Consider the following 21788-nt stretch of genomic DNA (forward strand, 5'->3'; position numbering starts at 1 on the left):
GAATTGAATTTCTTTTGCCTTGTGGCTTGTGCACAATAATATTGCTTTAGAATGAGCAGAGGAACCCTAATGATGTAACTGACCAACACACACACACACACACACACACACACACACACACACACACACACACACACACTCACACACACACACTCTCACACACACACTCTCTCACACACACACACATACTCACACACACACACACACACACACACATACAAATATATACACTCACAAACAGCAACAAACATCCAAACACTGACGGTCTTGGGCACAAAGCATGCTTCGCAGGGCAGCAGCAGCGGATGAGGTTCATTCCTTGTTCTCTCCTTCCAGCACCTGCTTTATTTGCTGTTCACAGAAGACACACGACAAAGAGAAGCTCCCCGCAAAAAGCAATCTCACAATAATATGAGAGAGAAACGAAGAAAGCTCAATCAGCGTAAGAGTGCTCGTAAAACGCACGTTTTGGAAGACAGACAGAGCCGCGTGGGGCGAGGCGCTCAGAGCGCGTTCTAGCCTGCGTCAGGGCCATCCTTGCGCTCCTGTTAAGCAAATTGCCTTTTAGAGGTAGAAGTTGAACAATTTTAGCAAAATTTTCCGTTTATGATTCGTTTCAGGCCGTTCTCGTGCGGGTTTAATGCAAATACATGCAAATCCAGTCGCTTGCGTGAGCGTGTGAGCGCGCAGCATCTCCGGTGCACCAGTGAGTTTTGTCTTATGACAAACCAGCGAAGGAAAGATGGGTCATGCTCCACTCCACATTGATGTGCTCCGCGTCTTTACATCGCCCATGCCCCCCTTCCACACACACACACACACACACACACACAAATCTCCCCGACCACTTCCCATCTGCAACGCGCCGTCCATCCTCATCAGGTCTGATCACACTCATTGTCCAATCAGGACACACGGCCAGTGGGAGGAGGTTCCAGTCCCAGTGCAGAAGCCGAAGGCCACTGCCAGCTTTGAGAGGCTGGGTGCTGACGCTAGACCACGCTGCTCAGGGCATCTTCGGCTCGGCGGCGTCCAAAACAGAACCATTGATCAGCGTGAGTCACAGGCTAGAGCCCCCCACACCCCAAAACTGCCCCCCTAATCCACCCGGTTATCAGGGATCGGAGCAGAAAGGCGGGCGTAGGGGTCATTGTCTGGCGGAGAGCTAGAGAAGGGTTGAGCATTGGGTGGTGGAGGTGTGATGGGAGATCGGTTACACCCTGGACCTCCATTCAAAACCCCCCGAGAAAAGTTGGTGAGGTCTGACATCAGGCAACACTGAGCTTCGACAACTGCGAGGCAGCGCTGGAACAAACAAAAAACCCCCGATTGTGAAACGTCTTTGTGCATTGTGAGTTCTCCGCGCCTCCGTGACTCCTGATTAGGACGTCGGCTACAGAAACGTTTCACGGGAACCAACGAATTCCAAAACAACGCCGGAGACGAGTGCCGCCCCCCCAAGCCCCCCGGCTCTGAGTGGCTGCCCGCTCACCCAGGCTCGGCACTTGACCGGCAGCCGGGGCGGAACGAGACGTGGGGCTCCGCCGGATGCTAATGATCCGTGCCGGTGTTTAAGGGTCACGAGCGCACACAGGGGATGTGAGAGAAAGGTCACGCGAGCTTGACATTTCAATCTCACCCAGTGCCACGCCGAACCCCCGCCGCTCAGGGACGTGATGGCGGTATGGCCCTCGTCATCGAGACTCACACACCCCAATTTGTCTGTGCACTTCCTTCTCTACTGTTCTCGTGTGTTCGAAGTGAACAGAGAGGAGGTCTAAAAAGGACGATCACTGTTTTATGAACGCTGTATATTTATTCATCCTGGCATTGTGCTCATCAGAAATCCACCCTGCGCCCGCCATGGACCAGCTGTGCGTTCGAACCTGCTCTTTGGAGGCTCGCTTTGGCGTACAGCCTGGCCGGCCCCGGTCTGGCGGCCCTGGCCAGATGTCTGCCGTTCTGCTGATTCTAATCTGGCGTTTACGGCTGTCGGTGCAGACAGGACAGGAGTGGAGCGAAATGTCAGACAGCCAGCATCCCGCGGTTCTCCAGTCGTTCTGGAGAGACTTGTGTCCGTCTGCAGCTCGCTGTGGGGCCATGCTAGCTGTCCCTGGGTAGCTGTCTCGCCCTGCACCCCGCAAAACCAGTCAAGTCAAGTCTAATTTATTTATCTAGCAATTTTTACGATGGTTGTTGTCACAAAGCAGCTCTACAGACGTCCGAGTCCAAGCCCCCAGCGAGCATGCCAAGGGCGACAGTGGCGAGGAAAACCCCCTAGAGCACGAGGAAGAAACCTGGAGAGGAACCAAGACTCAAAGGGGGGGCTCCGTCCTCCTCTGGCCAAAACAGCAGGCGCAACCCTGTTGTGCCAAAACTCTTGCCAGTTGCCCTATCGCCTGACCCAATGACCACGGTCCATGTCTGTCTTCATTCTTGGTGCTGTAGACTCTGCGGTCCACTGGTGCTGGCTGGTAGAGTGTAGCTAAGAAACAGCAGGATATCAGCAAACGTGTGGCGCTGTGGCTCCAAGACACTTCCCTGTGTTTTGATTGACAGTTTTTACCCAACGGCGCTATTCGCGCTGCCAGTTATACTTCAGTCACCCTGTGAAAGTTTAACGTTGTATAATTCGGTAGAAAAGCGACAGCGAGACCCTCGTGAACTTCACAATGGAACCCATCAAAGACAGCCACGCATTCATTATCCACGGAGTGCTAAAAACACTGGACTGCACTGATAAAGAAAAAAGTCCCATACACACCTGAGCTCTCTGTCACAGTAACTTAATGTTTCACACCCACCCACCCACCCACACACACACAAACACAAACACACACACACACACACACACACACACACACATCTGGTAGGGAGTCCCTGCGCTGGGCTCTCATCTCCCTGACCTGCAAGCTTGTCTGGACTGAGCTGGCAAGATGAAATTGGATTTAAAGAGAAGATTAAAGTGGCAAATTCTGCCTGGAAGACGTCCAGCACAGACACAGCAGGGAGAGACAGTCGGTCACGGCCCCTCACGACCACAGCCTGAGGCCTCCGCTTTGGGAAAAAGGTTAGGGACCAGTTTCTAGCATCTGGGAGGGGAAGGTGGAACTGTGTAGTGCCAGGGTGCGCTAGGTGTGACACACCTTTTCTAGGTGTGAGTGGAGGTTTGGAGAGCAGGGGACCCTGTGACCCCTAGTTCTCCTATTGCACACACACACACACACACACACACACACACACACACACACACAAACACACACACAAACACAGAAATACAGAGGGGCCAAATGTCGGTCCTTTCCTGCCTCCCACTGCCTGTGAGACAGGTGACCCCACCAGCAGAGACACCCTGGAGGGTTGGAGCCCCCACCTGCCCACCCCAACTGCCCTGCACGTCGCCCGCACTCCTGGGCTCAGCACACCTCATTTCCCAGAGAGCCGAGCGGGTGTTGGCGGGACCGGTGATGCAGAGGGGGGTGTCGAGGAGGAAGAAGAGCAGGACAGAAACAACAGCATGACATCTGAGAACCCTCCTGGGGAGGCGCAGGAGGCTTCTCTCAATATACGTGTTGCTCAGCCGGTCTGAGTAATTGACCAGAGCCCGTGATGCTGACTGCATTCGCGCGATCTCAGGTGCACTGACTCAGTGGGCATGTTTACAGTAGCGAACCTCCAGAACCAGAAAACACGGTTGCACTCGCTGAATTATAGATCAAAAGATCCCGTCTGCCTCGCTGTGGCTTCGGACAAAACCGAAGATGTTCAAACAGCAGCGCTGGAGTGCCCAGACTGTGCTCGGAGTGGAAATCTTTTGAAATATGCTCCCCAGCGTGAGGCCGAGCGACTGATTCACAGCACGCGCTGATGAACCATATGCGAGACACTGCGTACGAAGCATCAGATTGGAAAGCTGCTATTTGGCAGTTTGACATTAAATGTGTTGCGTTTCATTACCAGAGCAGCCAGACGTCGTGGCACATATGTGCTAAATGCCTCTGATATACTTGTCGAATGGGCCTGTTCCAGCTCGTTACTGTAACAGTCAAGCGTGTAACAAAATCAAGGTGATTCAAAGTGCGAAGAGGGCAGAGAATGGAGCTGTGGGCGTAGGCAGGGTGTAGGGGAGACTAGCTGTGGGCGTAGGCAGGGTGTAGGGGAGACTAGCTGTGGGCGTAGGCAGGGTGTAGGGGAGACTAGCTGTGGGCGTGGGCAGGGTATAGAGGAGACTAGTTGTGGGCATAGGCAGAGTGTAGGGGAGACTAGCTGTGGGCGTAGGCAGGGTGTAGGGGAGACTAGCTGTGGGCGTGGGCAGGGTATACAGGAGACTAGCTGTGGGCGTGGGCAGGGTATAGAGGAGACTAGTTGTGGGCATAGGCAGAGTGTAGGGGAGACTAGCTGTGGGCGTAGGCAGGGTGTAGGGGAGACTAGCTGTGGGCGTGGGCAGGGTATACAGGAGACTAGTTGTGGGCATAGGCAGGGTGTAGGGGAGACTAGTTGTGGGCATAGGCAGGGTGTAGGGGAGACTAGCTGTGGGCGTAGGCAGGGTGTAGGGGAGACTAGCTGTGGGCGTGGGCAGGGTGTAGGGGAGACTAGCTGTGGGCGTGGGCAGGGTATAGAGGAGACTAGTTGTGGGCATAGGCAGGGTGTAGGGGAGACTAGCTGTGGGCGTAGGCAGGGTGTAGGGGAGACTAGCTGTGGGCGTGGGCAGGGTATAGAGGAGACTAGTTGTGGGCATAGGCAGGGTGTAGGGGAGACTAGCTGTGGGCGTAGGCAGGGTGTAGGGGAGACTAGCTGTGGGCGTAGGCAGGGTGTAGGGGAGACTAGCTGTGGGCGTAGGCAGGGTGTAGGGGAGACTAGCTGTGGGCGTGGGCAGGGTGTAGGGGAGACTAGCTGTGGGCGTAGGCAGGGTGTAGGGGAGACTAGCTGTGGGCGTGGGCAGGGTATAGAGGAGACTAGTTGTGGGCGTAGGCAGGGTGTAGGGGAGACTAGCTGTGGGCGTAAGCAGGGTGTAGGGGAGACTAGCTGTGGGCGTGGGCAGGGTATAGGGGAGACTAGCTGTGGGCATAGGCAGGGTGTAGGGGAGACTAGTTGTGGGCGTAGGCAGGGTGTAGGGGAGACTAGTTGTGGGCATAGGCAGGGTGTAGGGGAGACTAGCTGTGGGCGTGGGCAGGGTATAGGGGAGACTAGCTGTGGGCGTAGGCAGGGTGTAGGGGAGACTAGTTGTGGGCGTAGGCAGGGTGTAGGGGAGACTAGCTGTGGGCGTGGGCAGGGTGTAGGGGAGACTAGCTGTGGGCGTGGGAACGCGTCCAGTAACGTGTCAGGGAACACGTCCGGGAAAGCGTCAGGGAACGTGTCCAGGAACATGTCTCAGCACACGTCTCAGCACACGTCTCTCCTCTTCCCAACTAACTTGCTTTGATGACATTAGGCCTTTCCTTTGCTGTTACCAGGAAGAGCGACACAGGGAAATGAAAGTAACATACTGGTGCTTGATCGATATCTGGGCAGGAGACGTGGCTGGAATACATCCGCGGTGCTTAGGAGGTGTCTTGGTGTGTGCGCGTGTGTGTGTGTGTGTGAACCAGAGCACCAGGTACTCATGTGTGCATGTGTGTGTGTGTGTGTGCACATGCGTGCACGTGCATATGTGTGTGCATGGATCAATGCTGGCACTCCCCCTGCAGTGTGCTATAATGAGCCTGAGTGCTCACAGCCTCACACAGCATCTCTCACTTCACATCCCCATAATGTCTGCATGAGTGAATGGGGCGTGGAAGAGTGAGACCCAGAGCACTGCCTTACTCCTGCTTAATCTCAGTGAACAGGGCATAGAAGAGTGAGACCCAGAGCACTGCCTTACTCCTGCTTAATCTGAGTGAACAGGGCGTAGAAGAGTGAGAGCCAGAGTACTGCCTTAATCCTTCTTAATATGAATGATCGGGGCGTGGAAGAGTGAGACCCAGAGTACCGCCTTAATCCTGCTTAATCTGAGTGAACAGGGCGTAGAAGAGTGAGACCCAGAGTACTGCCTTAATCCTTCTCAATATGAATGATCGGGGTGTGGAAGAGTGAGACCCAGAGCACTGCCTTACTCCTGCTTAATCTGAGTGAACAGGGCGTAGAAGAGTGAGACCCAGAGTACTGCCTTAATCCTGCTTAATATGAATGATCGGGGTGTGGAAGAGTGAGACCCAGAGTACCGCCTTAATCCTGCTTAATCTGAGTGATCGAGGCGTGAAAGAGTGAGACCCAGAGTACTGCCTTAATCCTTCTTAATATGAATGATCGGGGTGTGGAAGAGTGAGACCCAGAGTACCGCCTTAATCCTGTTTAATCTGAGTGATCAGGGTGTGGAAGAGTGAGACCCAGAGCACTGCCTTAATCCTGCTTAATCTGAGTGATCTGGGTGTGGAAGAGTGAGACCCAGAGTACCGCCTTAATCCTGTTTAATCTGAGTGATCGGGGTGTGGAAGAGTGAGATCCAGAGTACCAGATTAATCCTGCTTAATTTCAGTCCTGACAGAAATTTATGATGGAACAACAGCTAATGCAAGAAGTATAAAGATATAAAGATTACGAGGGGTTCTTAGTGAGTTAAACAGGCAGCCTCATGCTGCGTGCTCATATGACTATATTAAGGTACTTCATAAGAATGATGTGTCAGGTACTCATCTATAAACACTTCTGGAGCTGTATGAAGTCTGTGGGTGTTCCAGAGGACTTCACAGTCAGATAATTATTCATTCAGAAACATAAAGAAGGAAAGAAACTTCAGAAACTTCCATCTTTTAGGAAAAGACATTTTCTTGAGACCAAAACACATACATTAGACGTGAGTACCGATCTGTCTACTACAAAACCACCATCCATCCATAATCTCACCCTCGGAACGAATCCCGCGGTACGACAAACTTGCTTATGAAACAAAATTTCTTTGCCCGCTCAACAGAGGTGCAATACTGCCACTGGAATATTGCTAGCATTCGTTTCTACCCGACCACAGGCGAGTTGTGAGGTTCTGCCCATGGGAGGGTGATCTCCGAGGCAGGGCGCTGGGTGTTTGGGAGTCGGGGTGGAGACACGAATCTTAAAAATGATCCAGCCGCTGGAATGCGCACTGTTGGAAGGAGCCTGAGTGACAGAATTCACTCACGAGCGAGTCTAAACGCAAGTCTCTTCTGCACCCTGTTGAGACCCCTCATCCTCTTTAACTGTCTCCTCTCCCGTTGGAGCCTGTAGTTAGTGCGCCGGTACACGGTGCTGCCAGTTAACATGATGACGGATGGGGAAGCTAGGCAGCTAACACTGCCAAGCCTTTATATATAGGACAGGTGGGCGGGTCCACCTGTAGATATAGGGCAGGTGGGCGTGGCTGCCCTTAGCTATAGGGCAGGTGGGCGTGGCTTCACGGCACTGCACTGTATCTCCAGAGGAGAGCGTGAAGCAACGCGACTCCTTTTAGCATTAGAATGCCTGCCATACTTTTTACACCTTTTGGACGTTTAATTGCTTTAGACTTCCTGTGTTAAATTACAAAACTGCGGCACGCTGAAATATCAGACAATGCTTCTGTAATGTGATTTTGATAATTGCATTTGAGATTCCAGAGACAACACGTAGGCAGGCGTGCAAAGATCAATGCGCGCTAAAGGAATGTACTGCAGTCAATGAGCCTCTTTAAACTGCATGTGAATTTCAGTTTCATGACTTTCCAGTTTACTGTGCTGTCGGCTCGGTGCAGCACAGCTCGTGCAAAAAGCTTTCCAACAGTGCATCAGCTAAACGCCACAATTAGTATGAACTTCACATGACCGCTCATGGAGCAAATAAACGAAACTCTAATGACTTCCGACCTCAAACGGATTTAACAAAATCAGTTGGAACGCTCGAAGTACAGCGCACAGCAAATCCGTGGGATACGCACGCAACCATCAAGCGATGTTTCCATAGCGCCGCTCCATCAGGGCAATTAGGTGCCAGTTTACGGAGCTGGCCCCGCTGCCCCTAACCAGCACATAGTTAGGATTAATTGCTCAATTAATGGTTGCTTGGCAGTATAAGCAAATAGGCTGATATGTGTTGATGTTTGATCCCTGATTCCAGTTTGTGGTAGTAGGCTTGCAGCCTCTGTTCCATAGCTCCTACCCACACCAGAAAAACACAAACACTTAGGACGACAAATTAGTGAGTCATTATGAGATCAGTCGTCAAATCCACCCAGGGAGGATACCTGCGTCCACAGACCAATGAGTCAGCAGAGCTCCTAGTCAAGCCACACCCACCCCACCCCTCCCCCAACACCTCAACAGTAGCCCGGTAGGAGCCCATGTGTGTGCGGAGGCAGGTCTCTGCATGCTGCCCTCAGCTCACGCCATCTAGACAGATGCTTCCTCGCATGCGATGACTCTAACGTGACCCGCGTGTGATTAACACTAAGCCTGGGCAGCCTTGCAAGCAGGGGGCTGATTGATCTCCTCATTACTACACCTGTGAGACAGAGCAACCATCTATGGCTCTCTCAGACCTGAGTCTTCACCCTGCCCTTCCCAAATATCCCCCAATCGTTTGATGGGACTAATTAACACGCCTCTGCGGGCAATGACTAGGGTTTCTTTCCAGAGAGGAGTCCGTTTCGACTGATGGGAGCCAGAGAACAAAGGCCAGGCTGCAAGTGACAGCCAATACGTCTGCAGGCAGTGACATGGGCCATGCAGATCGATCAGGTTATCGCCGGCACCAAGAGGTGCTCAGACGGACCGCAACATGGCGGGGGCGTGTGGGCATGGTCAGGACAACACCTGAAGATCTGAGAAAAAAGAGACAGAAAAATGGTGGGGTTGGGTGATGAAACCAACTGTGAAATTGTTTGGCTTTTTAAAGAACTGAAAGAGTTTGAAGGTTATTTTTTTAATTTATGTATTAGCTTCACGGTAAGAGGGTTGAGTGGTGACTACGCTCACTAAATAAGCACCTGGGAATATGCGAGCCTTTAAGGTTCCGGCAGGAGCGGATTCCCATCCAAATCACAGCTCAAACCAGGGAGCGGAAACCCGTCGGAGATGAGAATCAATCGCCTCCTGCTGGTGCCATTTTTTTTGACAGACACGTCACAGACACGAGCCAACACACGTGAAATAACCAGACGGACTTTAGGAGGGGAACACGTTTAGAAGGTTGGATAACATAAATAAGCTTAAAATGAAGCTCCGCCCCCTGCAGAACGCTTTCGATGCCCCCCTGAGCGCCATATGATTAACGCCAGCGGTCCCCTAATTACTGAGGCCTCCGCATACGTTTTATTGAAGATTTCACCAAACCAGTCCTGCTTGTAATCTGAAATACTTCCAGATTAAAACAATCAATGCGCCCTCCGCAAAGTGCCTTGAAACACTGACCTGCCCTTTGTCCACACTGCAATATGTAAACAGGTTCTGAAAAGGTCACATGCAAATGTCTTTTCACATCTTGTTACCGAGCAAACGCCTGTCTTTAAGAAGTAATTCCAATATGTTTTTTTCCCAAACGCTACATCTTAAACCCATGCCACCAGCATAAAACGCTTCCATGACCAAAGGGAATATGACAGACAGGAATACTGAGAGCTGCACACAGCACTGCTCAGTTGTAAGTAAATGACTGGCTCTCTGAGATTCGCCGGCACGCTTCCATACTTTGGAGTGGAGCGGCACACACTCACTTTTCTCCCACAAGCCCCGGAGCACGCGGAGACGCTACACGGTTTGGCCACAGTGCTCAGCCCCCAAGAAGAAAAAAAAGTTATTCAGCTAAACCAACTAGAAAAGTGTTAGGAAAATCCTACAGCCAGCCAGAGACCCCCTGTGTCATCTGTGTGCACCGAGTCCCTGGCTGTGGAGCTGCTGGGATGACATGAGCCATCTGCAGGTCTGGGGACCCACACGCACCATTTGATGTCATACGTAACGGTGCAAGCGTAAATATTTTTTTGTATATTATGATCTATATGGCAGCGCCTGGATCGTCTCTAATGCCACGGTAGGCACTAGGCTCTACGGCATACCGCCACACCGTAGTTGCTAAGCAACACTTGCGTGCAAAAAAAAAAGAAAAAAAAAAAGGAAGCCCCCGAAAACCCAAACAAAGAGGGAGCGAAAAAAAGCACATGCTTAAATTTTAATCCCGCTTTTCAAAGAAAACATGTGAGCAGAACAGATGTACTGCACTGAAGAGAATATTGTATAGTTACTAAAACGAGAGATTAGCGGGCGTGTGGTAAGCTCTGGACAAGCGATGGCAGAAGGTAAATGCAAGCCTGGTCTTTCATTAAACGCCTGCCTCGCTGACTGCCAACTTCCCCAAGCAAAGAACTTTCTCCTGGTGTAATTTTAGTCAAATGACACTCGAAAGCTAAATTAGAATGCTAAACGCTGACGGCTAATTTGCCAGTTAGTGATCCTTGGAAGGTTGCGTTCGGTAAATGTGAATAAAAGGGAGAACATTTGGAGGGCCTGAAACTTTCTTTAGGCAACAGATAAGACGCCGTGCACTGCAGTGCCCGTGTTAAACTAATAACAAGTCCGATCATCCATCTCTCCCTGCAGATCACAAAGCTCATTGTCTCCTAATCAAGTCTGCTTAAACTGCTCGGTAGCGCGGAGGGTGACTCGAGCGGTGCTGCAGCTAACCGGCGTCGCCACAGTGCTGAGCACGTTAAGCGCAAGACGCGGCCCCGGAGGCGCGACACAGCCGCTAATCACCGAACAGCTGTGGCGGACAAACCAGGACCGTGACCCTGACGTTTGCCGTCTGGGCTGGCGCTTTCCTACGGCTGCGGAGTGAACTGCCGTTTCCTGATGCTAAGTATGATGGGCGACGGAAATCGTCCAATCAGCTCTGACTCGCCCGGCAAGCCCCGCCCACCCGCCTGTCCTCCACCTGCCTGTCCTCCACCTGCCTGTCCTCCACCTGCTTCTGCATGCCCAGCAGTATATACGCTGCAGCATTTCCCAACCTTACCCACACCCACCCAACGTTCATAGGATACGCCTCTGCATCATTTACTTTGCTTATTTCACACTGGTTTAGAGTTTGGACAATTTTTCAAATGTTGTGCTAATACAACAAAAGTCTCTCTCTCTCTGTACTGATTTTTACTTTCTCCCTCTGTAGCTGTGCTGGTGTCTTGAACATGTAGATTAACGGTGACTGTATTCACCACGTTCACAGAGCCTCACCGTGTCATAAGTACCAGGGCTGCTGGGAACTCTCAGGCTCGGAGCGTCCTGCGTCCTGCCTCGGTGGGGGCTGACCTCCAGCGCCCTCTACAGGCAGCTGAAGAAGCAGAGGCAAGCACAGGCTTACTGGCCTGGGAGGCAGCGCTGAAGTGGCAGCGATTACAGAGTCTTTGAGGGTAAAATACAGCCATGTCTCATATACCAAAGGTTTTTACATTTTACAGTGAGAGAGAGAGAGAGAGAGAGAGAGAGAGAGATGGCAATTAAAAAGGAAGGACAAACCCCAAGCCAGTTAGAAGCTTACACTGGCACTAAATGTTGAGGTCATTCTAGCACGGTGGGTTTAATGGAGTCCAGATGGGCTTCCCTCGCCGCCCGTTTACCATGTTGCTGAAGAGATGTCGTCTCAGGCGGTCAGCACAATTCCAGTAATCCTCCCCGCCTCCGCCCTCGCAGTGTGCTCCACCCTCTGCCCTCCACCTCTGTTCTACCTCCACTCCAGCACAGCCCACGGCGCTGGGCTTCACCTGTGGGACTCCACAGCTGCTCGTCGGCCCGAGCTCCGAAGCCAGCCACGCGGGGAGGGGAGGAAGTCTAGGGCCCCGGTTCCCTGTACCCCGGCTCCATGTCGCACTCTGTGATTTCCAGAAACTTCCACAGGTACCCAGCATGTGTAAGTGCCTTACTCTGTGCTGAGGGGAGTTAGCCATCACCTACGGTAGTGATTAAAAAAGACATTCTCTTTTTTTTTGTCGCGGTTTAACACAGTTCCCTGCACGCTTTGAAAGGCATTTGTGAAAAGGACCAAAGAAAAAAAAAAATCCCTCCCTAATTCAACTTTTGTACTGTGTTTTCCATGGTGTCAGTTTCTCCACTGTGAAGGAAAGGTCATTTTCTGGGTGTTCCTTTTGTATGCTAATGACCTCTGCTCTCATTGGCCACCTCAGTGGAGGAGTGGCTTAGAAAGCTCCGAAGTATTTTCTAAACAAACAACAACAGCGGAGTGTTTACCTAAACGCGCTGGGGCGTTCCGCGGGGACACGTTTCACGGAAAGACCTGGCAAACACTCCGCAACGCCGTCAAGAATTTCTGCGACTGGTAGATCCCACGACTAGTTATGTGTTTATTCTGTTGACTTGCAATGTCTCCTTTAAGAACCAGTGTGAGACCGCAGTGGGGGCTGGGCAGGAACTGGGGTGAAAGGGGTGTACTGTTACAGAGCAAGAGGAAGGAGACTGGAATGAGAAAAGAGAGAGTGAGACAGAGAGAGAGGGAGAGAGAGAGAGACACACAGAAAGAATGAGAGGCAGATGAAAGCCTGAAAGAAAGACTTTCCCATGCAACTTCGACTGATTGTGAAAAGTTGCAGAACTCCATCAATGACAGCGAGGCATAAACAATAAGAAACCAATTAGCTGTGAGTGTAAACACCTGCTGGCTGGTTTGTCACTGCTATGCTTCACGATGGGGCCTCAATCAGCTCATTCCAACCAACTCAAACCTAGCTGCACATTACCATGCACTCAGTTCCTGCCTCTCACAATTACACTGCCTTTTCATACTGTTCTTTATGCAAGCAGTGCAGTGTGTGTGTGTGTGTGTGTGTGTGTGTGTGTGTGTGTGTGTGTGTGTGTGTGTGTGTGTGTGTGTGTGTGTGTGTGTGAGAGAGAGAGAGAGAGAGAGAGAGAGATTCCTGACACACTCTATTTACTCATTATTTACACAAGGACCAATGGGTCTGCCAGGACACACATGCACATGTGTGTCCACACACACACACACACACACACACACACACACACACACACACACACACACACAGTGAGAGAGCAAACAGAACACAATGAGATCAAAAGAACAGAAATCTGCTTACAAGACAAACATTCTCTATAACATTTCAGCAGGCACTGAAAAATCCATGACCATTCTTATTTGGGGAGAGACGTGTGTCTGCAGAACATGCCACCAAATAAACAACAATTTTGCAGACGTAAGTTGGAAACTGAGGAAGTAAACCTGAACTAAATATTTGCCAACTATGTGTATCCTTAACTATACACAGTAACAGATAACTCCACCCTCATTTGGAGGCCCATTCTCCCCATTTCCTCCATGCTCCCACCCCCTTTTCGGGCCACACCCCCTTCCTTCTTCCTTCCATCCTGCCAAAAGGAGAGATGGTTCACAGCCAAGAATATTTTCCCATCAAACAGAACAAATACCATCTGTGCTCGATAAGGAGCAGCTCCACAACTAGACTGCTGTTTGATGAAATCCATCAGATGTGTGTGTGTGTGTGTGTGTGTGAGTGTGTGTGTGGAAAAGGCAAACATCCCAAATAAAACAAGTTACAAATGACACTCTTCAGATCACTCGCCGCCTCCATTCTCACAAAGTCTGTTTACTACAGTTGCAGTTGTTTGTCGCTAAGCTTATGGCTCGAGATGTCTCAAAGATGGCTCAACACCACTGAACGACTTCATCGCAGACTGCGCCTATATCTTCACTCACGACGTGGAGAGAAGTAGACATCAGTTCCACCGCAATTGCTTTCAGTGTTCATCATGAGCTACGCAGAAGACAGACCTAGAGTACCACAGCCTGGCCAGTAGCTACTGGTCCGTCTCCCAGTACACCAAACACCGCCAAACTGGGAAAGACCAGAGGGAAGGACAGAGAAGCTGTGTGTGTGTGTGACTGGGTGCGCTGTTTGTCTCAGCAGCTGCTATTAAGCAGGGACGACTTGGTGACTGCACCCAGAACCTAGAAAGGCTTTCAATTGATCAGTGACAGCGTGGCAGACGCGTGTTGTGCTTCCACGATTAATGGTGCAGCAAGGGCCTGACGAGCTCGGTGGGAGACGCGCGCAACAAGTGGTGCTTCCGTCTTTGAGCTGGAAGCATCCGCGAAATGAACCGAACCACTGCATCTGACAATTACTGCGTGTTTACCCACCAGATGGCTGCTAGCTCCTCTCCCTTATATATCACGCCGGCGTGGAAGCCACCCAACATGCACTTCTCCTACCAGGCCTGCGCTGAAATGACTAATTAGACCAAAGCTGGGGGGAACAGTATCTGGAGCTAATCTGCCGGTGGAGGCGAGAGGTCAGGGAAAGCAGAAACGAGCACGGTTGTAATTCTGCTGTGGCCGGGAAAAGCAGACGCTGTTCTAACACTCCAACATGGAGTTGGAGAAGTTGGAGGAGTTGGAGGGATGTTCCGCCTGACGGCTGTACCTGTCTGTCCCCCGCAGTGGCGTTGGAATTGTTTCTTGCTAGGGCTGGCAGCAGATGGGTCATCCTTTAACACGCCAGACAGAGGTGAGCAGAAAGGCCTCCTGTCTTCTCCAGCGAGACCGACACAAGCTGCAAACAGGGGCGGCCCACGATAGTGGCAGGGAGATCGCTGGAGGAGTCGAACCAAGACTTGCGCTCATCATCTGTTACAGTTATCTTACTAGTGTGGCCCACAAGTTTGGTTTGCCTCAGTATTCAGGACAGGTCATCAACAGGTTGAAATTTTGGAAGGCTTACAAAGTAGCAGAGTACCAGAATACCAGAGTACCACAGTACCAGAGTACCAGAAGAGTACCAGAAGAGTAGCAGAGTAGCAGAGTACCAGAATACCAGAGTACCACAGTACCAGAGTACCAGAAGAGTACCAGAGTACCAGAATAACAGAATACCACAGTACCAGAGTACCAGAAGAGTACCAGAAGAGTAGCAGAGTAACAGAGTACCAGAATAACAGAATACCACAGTACCAGAGTACCACAAGAGTACCAGAGTACCAGAATAACAGAGTATCAGAATAACGGAGTACCAGAACACACCATCACTGCACTGGTGCTCCATTTTTGAGAATTTGTACTTTGAACATTTTACATTGAATAAACTGGAAGCAAAACCACAGATCAAAACAATTTTATTAATTAAATAAAATAAAGTGCTGCTGATTTATATTGCATATATAACTGTCACAAGCAAATTCACCTACAAATTAAAATAAATAAATAAATAAATAAATAATAATAATAATAATAATAATAATAATAAAGCAATGAATAAAGTAAATTCTACTGTGAGAATTTTAAGAAAGTCAAAAATGAAGTTTTTTTTAAAAATACTCAACTTCCAAGTTATTTTTACTTTCCCCAATGTGAAATATTTATGTGCATGTTCTAATCCCGAGTATGCTAGACTATGTTGAAACCCTGGCCTCTGATATGACTCTGATATGACCCGAGGCCATTCAAGATCATGTACCTCCGCCCTGTTCTATATGGGCTGGAGCAGAATTGGGAGCTACTAGTCTCTTTCTTACTGCAGACACTGACTCAGACGGCCTCAGATGTGGGTTTTCCAAAGTCTCTGCTAAGCCCCAGGGCAGGCATTACCCTTTAAAGAGCAGAGATTCCCAGTGCTGCATACTGCACACCAACTATGAGGGAAGTTATTTTTTTGTTCCTTCACTGGCCCCAGTTACTATATGAACTCATGTTATGGTGCCATATGAACTCACTTTATGGTGCCATATGAACTCATTTTATAGTGCTATATGAACTCACTTTATGATGTCATATGAACTCACTTTATGATGCTATATGAACTCACTTTATGGTGCCATATGAACTCACATTATGATGCTATATGAACTCACTTTATGATGTCATATGAACTCACTTTATGATGTCATATGAACTCACTTTATGGTGCCATATGAACTCACTTTATGATGCTATATGAACTCACTTTATGATGTCATATGAACTCACTTTATGATGTCATATGAACTCACTTTATGGTACCATATGAACTCACTTTATGATGTCATATGAACTCACTTTATGATATCATAAGAACTCACTTTATGGTGCCATATGAACTCACTTTATGATGCTATATGAACTCACTTTATGATGTCATATGAACTCACTTTATGATGCTATATTAACTCACTTTATGATGCCATATGAACTCACTTTATGTCATATGAACTCACTTTATGATATCATAAGAACTCACTATGATGTCATATAAACTCACTTTATGATGTCATAAGAACTCACTTTATGATATAAGAACTCACTATGATGTCATATAAACTCTTTATGATATCATAAGAACTCACTATGATGTCATATAAACTCACTTTATGATGTCATATAAACTCACTTTATGATGTCATAAGAACTCACTTTATGATATCATAAGAACTCACTTTATGATGTCATATATGGCCCTTTCACCATGCCTTTCTTTACTTCCTGTCGCAAGCCGTTTCCTGTGTCCATCTCAACATTGTCAGGCGTTTTTTCAGACGTGTCACGAGCGTGCGTAAGTGCACCTGCATACTTCCACCAGTCCGAGTGCTGCACAGAAATGCTCCGCCGACACTGCGCCTTGCCTCGTCCTGCCACAGGCAGGAAAGAAGGCACAGTCGGTTTGGTTTCAGGGCGAAATTCCACAGCAGTATCAGCAGCCGAGACCAAAGTGGTGGTTAATTATGGGACTTGTGGGAGAATGCTGAATAGGAATACTCGGAGAAGCCACAAATCCGCAAAATGTGACGGTTACAATGAATGAACTCTATTGTTTGATCGCCAGGATGAAAGATGAAAGATTTTGACACTCATTTCTTGCAGGGCCACTGCCCGCAGTGTTCCCTGTTATTAAAAAAAAAAACAACTGCAAAAAGTGGAAGCAGACTTCTGAAGGACAGGGAGATTGAATGGTGGGCTCATGAGAGAAAGCTATCCAGAGAGGCAGCTTGACTTCGGCAAGAGATTAAGGAAGACTAAATTATTAAGGGCAGAATGTGTGAAGGGGCTTTCAAGATTGTGCTGGAAGCTTGGCCCTGGATACGCTGGAGTCCAGAGGACGGAGGCCATGCCTGGCTCTAAACTTTGCATTTGGGATGGGATCACTAGGAAAGGGCGGAATGTGCTGCACTGGGTAGTCTTTTTGAAGGAAGCACTAATGACTAAGAGCGACCATTCTCCTTGGGGCCAGGCTTAGCAGTTCGCTTAGAATTTCTGTTTCGTGTCGCCAATCATATAATTGCTCTTCGGGGCAATGAAAATTTCTCCGATGGTCCATCAAACCATTCCACTGTCTCTTTCCAGTCCTCTGCCCCAGGAAGACAACGCTCGCTTTGATCATCGCGAGAAATCTGAGGATTTATTTAATCGGTTTCTATTGCTCGGAAAGGTGTCTGCGCATTTCCAGTAGCAAAGGACAAGCCTTCGGCGACATCGTTTTTGGCTTCGGTTTTAGTCTGGAGGACGATGCAAACAGAGCAGTGAGATGTGAGCAGCTGTTAGCCACTCGTGCACCTGCTGGAAAACGTCTCGGCGCTCTCTCCTTTCCCAGCCGCGGTCCGCACCGAGATTGTCACAGAACAGATATATGCTGTCCATTTAAGGTAACAGCAAATACTGCCCCCCCCCCCACACACACACACCCCGCCCTGGTCTCGTACACGAAGCAATGAGCCACGTTGGGACCTTTCAAATGAGCGCATGCGTCCGTCCACCCTCGCGGTAATGTCACGGACCTCAGAAGTCCAGGCTCAAACGAGATTTGGTTGATTTGAGGGGAAAATGTTCAGTCAGGAGAGGCAACGGTGAGGTGAGACTGCCTTACGCTCAGATCGTTATCCGTCATTACTATAATCCGTGAAGGGAGGGAGCATGACCTACCCATGAACAAAGGGTCCAGCTTCTGCAGGGACAGAACAGAACGGCACTTCCTCGGCAACAAACAGTCCAGGGTTAAAAGTTTGCAGCTTCCTCAGAGACGTTCCCATCCAGCCTCAATCGCAGGCTTCCACGTCTGTTCCCGTCCCGCACGACAGAGAAGGACGGGGTTCAGTCACATGCCACACAGCCCCACTATAATCACACAGGGAGCGCGACAGTCGGTCTGTCCACTCCCATCTTGTCAAGCTTAACTGCATCTTGGGAGCTGGACCTCCAGGTCCCGCCCTCCGGCCCTCCGGGCCCCGCCCTCACCAACAGAGCTTCGACTCTTCCCCTAACTGGCGCGGCCTTGAAGGCGGAGCTGTCCGAGGCACGTGCAGGAGGTCCTGTTTCACTCAGCCGTACGTGTAAAGAGGTCTGACACACGGCCTTAATAAACACCAGGCTCGGCTAGAGACCAACCGGAGGATGGATAATGTCTCGTTTCCTGCGCTGTAACTGTGAGAACGAGAAGATATGTGGCGTGTCACTTCTTATTGTGTTGTGACGAAGGGGCTGAGGGGGGAATGTGAAGGATGGAGGCCTGGCAGAGGAGTCCAGCATTGCTCCTCTACTGACGCTCCAGCTCCAGACAGAGTTACAGCTCCCAGAAGACCTCAGCGCCCTGGACCACATCGGCGCAGTGGATAAACTCGTCAGAAAAAGAAAAGGGATGAATTTATTGAGAGGCGACCCGGAGTGAAAAAGGAGTTTTCTTTCCTATAGTGTCTGAGCTTTAACGCGACTGGCGGTTTAGCTGTCTTCAGCAGGCGTTGTGGACTGGTGTCTGAAGAACGGCTCCAGAACCTGATCTGGAGATGTTTACCGTGATTAAAGGAGAGGTTTACTGCTACTTTCACAACTTCTCCTTCAGCTGACTTCTCCACAGAAGTTTCATTTGTTAGTATACTCTCTCTCTCTCTCCCTCTCTTTCTCTCTCTCTTTCTCTCTCTCTCTCTCTCTCTCTCTCTCATTCGCTCTCTCATTCTCTCTCTCTCTCTCTCATTCTCTCCCTCTCTCTCTCTCTCTCCCTCTCTCTCTCCCCTCTCTCTCTCCCTCTGTCTCTCTTCATCTCTCTTTCTCCCCCCCCCTCTCCCCCCCCCCCTCTCTTTCTCTCTCCCCCACCCCATGCTGCCACCACCTCATATATCTCCTTGTTCTGTTTGGCTGCCTGCACGTGTGAGGGTGGGGGTTTGCTGATGTCAGTGGTTGCTGCTGCTGGGTTGGGAGCCATCAGCCTGTGATGATATCAGTGCTGCTGTGGCTGGCCCCACCAGCTGCAGGGGCCCAGGTCTCTCCAAGGGCCAGAGGGGCCCCTGGGTCACCACTCAGGACGGATGGGGCAGCTCTGATCAACACATGAGACCTCCAGCTGCTCTACAGTAAGAGAGCAGACCCTCTGATTCTTTAGCTGTCCTGACAGTGATAGACGTTAGAAAAACAGACAATCACAAAAAGTAAAATACACAAAACAAAAAAACCAAAACAAAACTGAACCCCCCCCCCTCCCCCATTCTTTAGTCTTTGTGATAGAGTGATGGAGTCTAACGTAACTGCTCCACCCTCCCCCCGTGGAGAATGCTCAGGGAACCGCGTGCCTGGATGCTCTTGTCTCACTATTTCCTTCTCTCCACGCCACGCAGTGCTGATCTCATGAAGAAGCCCTGCCCTCATCAGCTGCCCTCCCGAACACGCCGTTAATTATGCACGTCCGTGCGGTAGACGCTTCTGAACGCACTGCTGTTCGCACACGCACACGCACAGCCTGGAGATGCAGCCCTCACAGAGACTGCGCGGGAGACGTCGGATTTGTGTGCAATTAAGCCCCTGGGAGAGACGATTACAGGGAGGCATCCAAAGATGGATGTGAAGTGTGCACTGCGAAAATCCGTCGACGGTGTTCCAGCACGGATCAGAGGTGGGAAAAGCTTCCCAGCATGGAAACAGATCCCTTCTCCAAACGTCCACGTGTGTGTGTTTTCAGGGTTATTAGCCCGTCTTCTGTGGCAAGGCCGAGCCTGGGGCTATTGTGTGGAACCAGCTACCTCATGCTCCATTGACCACAGACAGGGTGTGGTTGGGAGGGGGCCGACTGCGGTTTGGTGAGGGGGTGGGGCTGGAGCGGGGGGGGGTGTGTGTGTGTGTGGTCACAGCTAGCACTTGCTCTTGCACGGCAGGAAGGCAAAGGCCTGTGAGAGCGCAGGGAGGGAGCAAATCCCTACGAATGGAGAGGCGGAAACGACAGCTGCTTTGTGTCTCGCGTGGATTAGCAAAGCTAACGAGAGCACTCGGGGGGGGGGAGGACCACGCAACTGAAATCCTCAACCAGGAAAAACTAGCCAAAAAAGGTAGTGAGTGCTACCTGCTTTTTAACAGAATTATTAAAGTCCAAAACGACAAGCACAGGCTCCACTAAACCAGCAGAGCTTAAAGAGTTCTGATTACACGCGAGATGGATTGTGCCCACCAGGTGGACGCCAGCCCTCCTGGTCCTGCCAGTCTCCTGCCTGGCTTTTAAAACACCTGCTTAAGCCTCAGACCTGTCCTTCACCACCTCTCTCTCTCTCTCTCTCTCTCTCTCTCTCGCTCTCTCTCTCTCTCCCTCTCTCTCTCCTTCTCTCTCACTCTCTCATTCTCTCTCCATCTCTCTCTCCCCCCTCCTTCTCTCTCTCTCTCTCCTTCTCTCTCTCTCTCTCCCTCTCTCTCTCTCCGTCCCTCTGGGCTCACCGGGGCTGCCAGCCTCGCCCTGGGTGCTAGCACCAGCCAGGCTGACCCAGCATGGGCCTTTAAGCCATAATGAGGACAGAATTCATACACGACACGTCGTAGAGGAGAAATGGCGAGAGAAGATTAATTACAATTCCGTGCGTTCCGGTCTTGGTATCTGAAGTGCGGTTCATAGTGTGACCTTACAGCAGAGGGAGGCTACTGCTCCGGTGCGTTTGTAACGTGGTGCTGTGTTGCACTGCAGTGAGACTTTCCTTAATCCTCAGTTAACTGAACAGAGCCAGTATGCAGATGAAGCCAACATTAAGATGCCAGAGAGGATGTGCCCAGACTCCCCTGGTAGCCTGGCGGGCTGTTCACAGAGCCACTGTGTTGTTTGCCCTACAGGCTGACAGTGCCAGCCGTTTCTACGGCGACAGCTTCCAGCCAGCCTGCTTTTCCCATTCCACCATCGTTGGCAGGGGCCCACTGTTCACCAGAGCCAGCAAACGCACACACACACACACACACCACAGTGATGGAGGCAACCCTAAAACACTGCAGTGCTGCAGACCTTCAGGCTCAGGATACCCACCTACCCCCCACCCCTCTCTCTCTCTCTCTCTCTCTCTCTCTCTCTCTCTCTCTCTCTCTCTCTCTCTCTCTCTCTCAATCTCTCTCTCTCTCAATCTCTCTCTCTCTCTCTCTCTCTCTCAATCTCTCTCTCTCTCTCTCTCTCTCTCTCAATCTCTCTCTCTCTCAATCTCTCTCTCTCTCTCTCTCTCTCTCTCTCTCTCTCTCTCTCTCTCTCTCTCTCGCTTTCGGTCTCCTTCACTGGTTTCCTCTCCATGCCCAGTATCCTGACAGTGGCTGGCCCACCCGGTGCTGTGTGTCAGTCCCAGAGTTAGCTGGTTCTGGCTCGTCTGCCGCAGTCTCTCCGCCAAACACAAACCCGTCCCTCCAGAGATGAAGAGCTCCGCCATCGTCCTCCTCGCTTAGAGAGAGACCCGCAGGTCTGGAGCGCCAGCGATCCGACCGCACAGCTGCGCTTCCACGTGCGCAGAGTCAGGAAGCAGGTGAACTGACGACCCACAGAACAGGCCGGCATAATAACATATCAGGCT

The 21788-nt window shown here is 50.5% G+C and overlaps 1 protein-coding gene across 10 annotated transcripts in view; it reads right to left on the bottom strand.

Annotated features, from left to right (window-relative positions):
- The window catches only part of kaznb (kazrin, periplakin interacting protein b), a 118785-nt gene that overhangs the window by 43036 nt on the left and 53961 nt on the right, over nt 1–21788 (bottom strand). The window contains exon 1 of one of the 10 annotated variants that reach the window (XM_035520320.1): nt 16440–16631. The exons of the other annotated variants lie outside the window; for them this stretch is intronic. Coding sequence (XP_035376213.1) covers nt 16440 — 1 coding nt within the window. The 5' untranslated portion in view covers nt 16441–16631. Of the gene's footprint in view, nt 1–16439; nt 16632–21788 lie in introns of those variants that run through there. 10 annotated transcript variants of the gene reach the window in all.

This window comes from Electrophorus electricus, chromosome 20 (genome assembly GCF_013358815.1).
Source record: "Electrophorus electricus isolate fEleEle1 chromosome 20, fEleEle1.pri, whole genome shotgun sequence".
NCBI classification, from domain to species: Eukaryota; Metazoa; Chordata; class Actinopteri; order Gymnotiformes; family Gymnotidae; genus Electrophorus; species Electrophorus electricus.